This window comes from Penaeus chinensis, chromosome 41 (assembly GCF_019202785.1).
Source record: "Penaeus chinensis breed Huanghai No. 1 chromosome 41, ASM1920278v2, whole genome shotgun sequence".
Lineage (NCBI taxonomy): Eukaryota > Metazoa > Arthropoda > Malacostraca > Decapoda > Penaeidae > Penaeus > Penaeus chinensis.
The window spans coordinates 26747556-26750055 of record NC_061859.1 but is presented as its reverse complement, the minus strand read 5'-3'; the positions used below and the strand labels follow the sequence as shown (position 1 = coordinate 26750055).

The 2500-nt window shown below is 47.4% G+C and overlaps 1 protein-coding gene across 1 annotated transcript; it reads right to left on the bottom strand.

The window, feature by feature from the left end:
- Positions 1-62: 62 nt before the first annotated feature.
- On the bottom strand, positions 63-1484 carry LOC125047593. Its single transcript, XM_047645872.1, has one exon. It carries the CDS (start codon positions 1482-1484, stop codon positions 381-383), a length of 1104 nt encoding a protein of 367 aa, XP_047501828.1. The 3' UTR covers positions 63-380.
- Between the last annotated feature and the right edge of the window lie 1016 nt (positions 1485-2500).

Below are 2500 nucleotides of genomic sequence, written 5' to 3'. Positions count from 1 at the left end.
GTCGTTTCTCATTTTGTATTATAATTTTATAATTCACAAGGGATAGTTTGAAAACTATGACACGATTTTACATAGATTTATTTACAATAAAAATGAAAAAATATGCTTTCTTTTTTTCTAGAAAAATCCTGATTTGCAAACGTTTTTTAACCCGAGGAACGGCAACGTCCGGGCTCCTCCTCGCGGCTTGTCTTTAGGAAGCTGAACCGCCTTTGAAAAGAGCAAAATGCCGCACGGCGATGGCCGCAGGAGCGCGAGGCGGGCCGGCCGGAGCGCCCTCACTATCGCTACAATAAATAACTCTGCGACGCAGCCAGGGGCCCGTGGGCGGCGCGGGCGGGCAGCGGCTAGCTCTCCCGGCCCCGTGCGCCGCCGGGCCTCTAGTGCTCCTCCGCCGGGCCTTCGGGCAGGTTGGAGGCCAGCACCCGGAAGCCGTGCAGGTCGTCGGCCACGTAGGACACCGTCTGCAGCTCTCCGTTGGCGTCCACGTAGGAGTAGGAGCCGCGGGTCACGCCGTCGGCCGTGCGGATCTCGTGCTTGGCGGAGGGCCCGCCCGCGTAGCCGTACTCATAGCCCCCGAGCTCATTCTGCGAGTGGAACTGCGACAGCACCTGCGTCGGGGCGGCCGCGGGGACCACGCCGAGGGCGGGCAGCGCGGGCGCCGCCAAGGGGACCTCGGCGACGCGCTGCAGAGCCTCGGGGTCAGCCCTCACGAAGACGGCCTGGGCAGCGAGGGGGAAGGGCGCGGCCTGGGGAAGGACCAGCGGGGCAACGTGGGCGTGCACGAGAGGGGCGAGGACGGCGGGCGTGGCGTGGGCGTGCACGACGGGAGCGACGGGGGCGGCGTGGACCTTCACGACCTTCTTGACGGGCAGCGGCGCCTCCGCCTCCTTCTTGGCGGCGGGCGGCGGGAGGTAGCCCTGAGCTGGAGCGGACCTCCTGGCGCGGGCGGCCTTCACCTCCGCCACGGCCTGCAGGTGCGCGGCGGTGGCGGCCTGCACCTCGGGCGTGGGCTGGACGGGCTCCGGAAGGGGCAGGGCGGACTTGGGGGCGGAGGAGACGGGGAGGTTGGTGGCCTCGACGCGGAAGCCGTTCTTGTCGGCCACGTACGTCGCCGTCTGCAGCTTGCCGTCAGCGTCCACGTAGGTGTAGGAGCCGCGGACGGCGCCATCAAGCGTCCGTACTTCGTGGGCGGTCGAGGCGTCTCCTACGTAGCCGAAGGCGTACTGGCCAAGCTCGTCCTGGCTGTGGTACTGCGTCTTGACGATGGTCGGGGCGGGGCCGGCGACCGCCTGCGCGACGGCCTGCGCGCCCGCAGGGGCGGCGGCGGGCGCGTAGAGAGGCGCGGTGGCGCGGAAGGCGTAGGCAAACCCTGGGGCGATTCCCGGGGAATATCCGACGGGGCTGAAGTTAACGACGGTCGTGGGCTTGCTCCAGCACACGCACGACGCGGACAACAACAACACCTGTCGGGAAGGAGGCATTATCTTTATTATCATCATATCTTTTATTATTATTATCATTATCATTATTATTATTATTAGTATTATTATCATTATTATTATTATCATTATTATCATTATTAGTATTATTATCATTATTATAATTATTATTATTAGTTAGATTATCATTATTATGATCATTATTATTATTATCATCATCACTGTCATCATCATCGTCATCATTATCGTTGTCATTATTATTATCATTACCGTTACCATTCATATTATTGTTATCATTATCAATCATATTATTACCAGAATTAATATATTATTATTATCATCATCCACATAATTATACATGTTATCGTTATTATCATTAGTATTATCATTATTATTATTATTATTATTAATTTCATTATTATTGTCATTATAATTATTATTATCACCATTATTGCCATTATCATTATCATTATCATGAATATTATTATCAGTATTATCATTATCATCATTATTATCATCTTAATCATTATACTTATTATCATTATTTTTATTACTATTATAGTTATTATTATTATCATTATTATTATTATCATTGTTGTTGTTGTTATTATTATTGTTATTATTATTATTATTATTGTTATTATTATTATCATTCTTCTTCTTCTTATTATTAGTATCATTATTCTTCTTATTATTTTTATTATTATTATTATCAAAATCATCATTATTGTTATCATCATTATTTTCATCAATGACATTATCATTATCGTCATCATACTCATTATCAGTATTTTTCTATCTATCATTTACCTATATATATTTTTGTACATTTTATTGAAGATAAAAATCAAATGAATCCCTTAATGCAGTTAGTATTAAAACATATATAATAGAGGTGGAAATGAAACGAATCTGTTAAATACATTTACTAGAAAGAAAAATACGGATGACTATAAACTCATGATTAGATTTATACTGAGCGACAGATATGCAAATAGACAAAAAGAAAAAAAGTCTAGTGGGATCGTTAAATAGAGGGTTCTATAGACATACCTGCA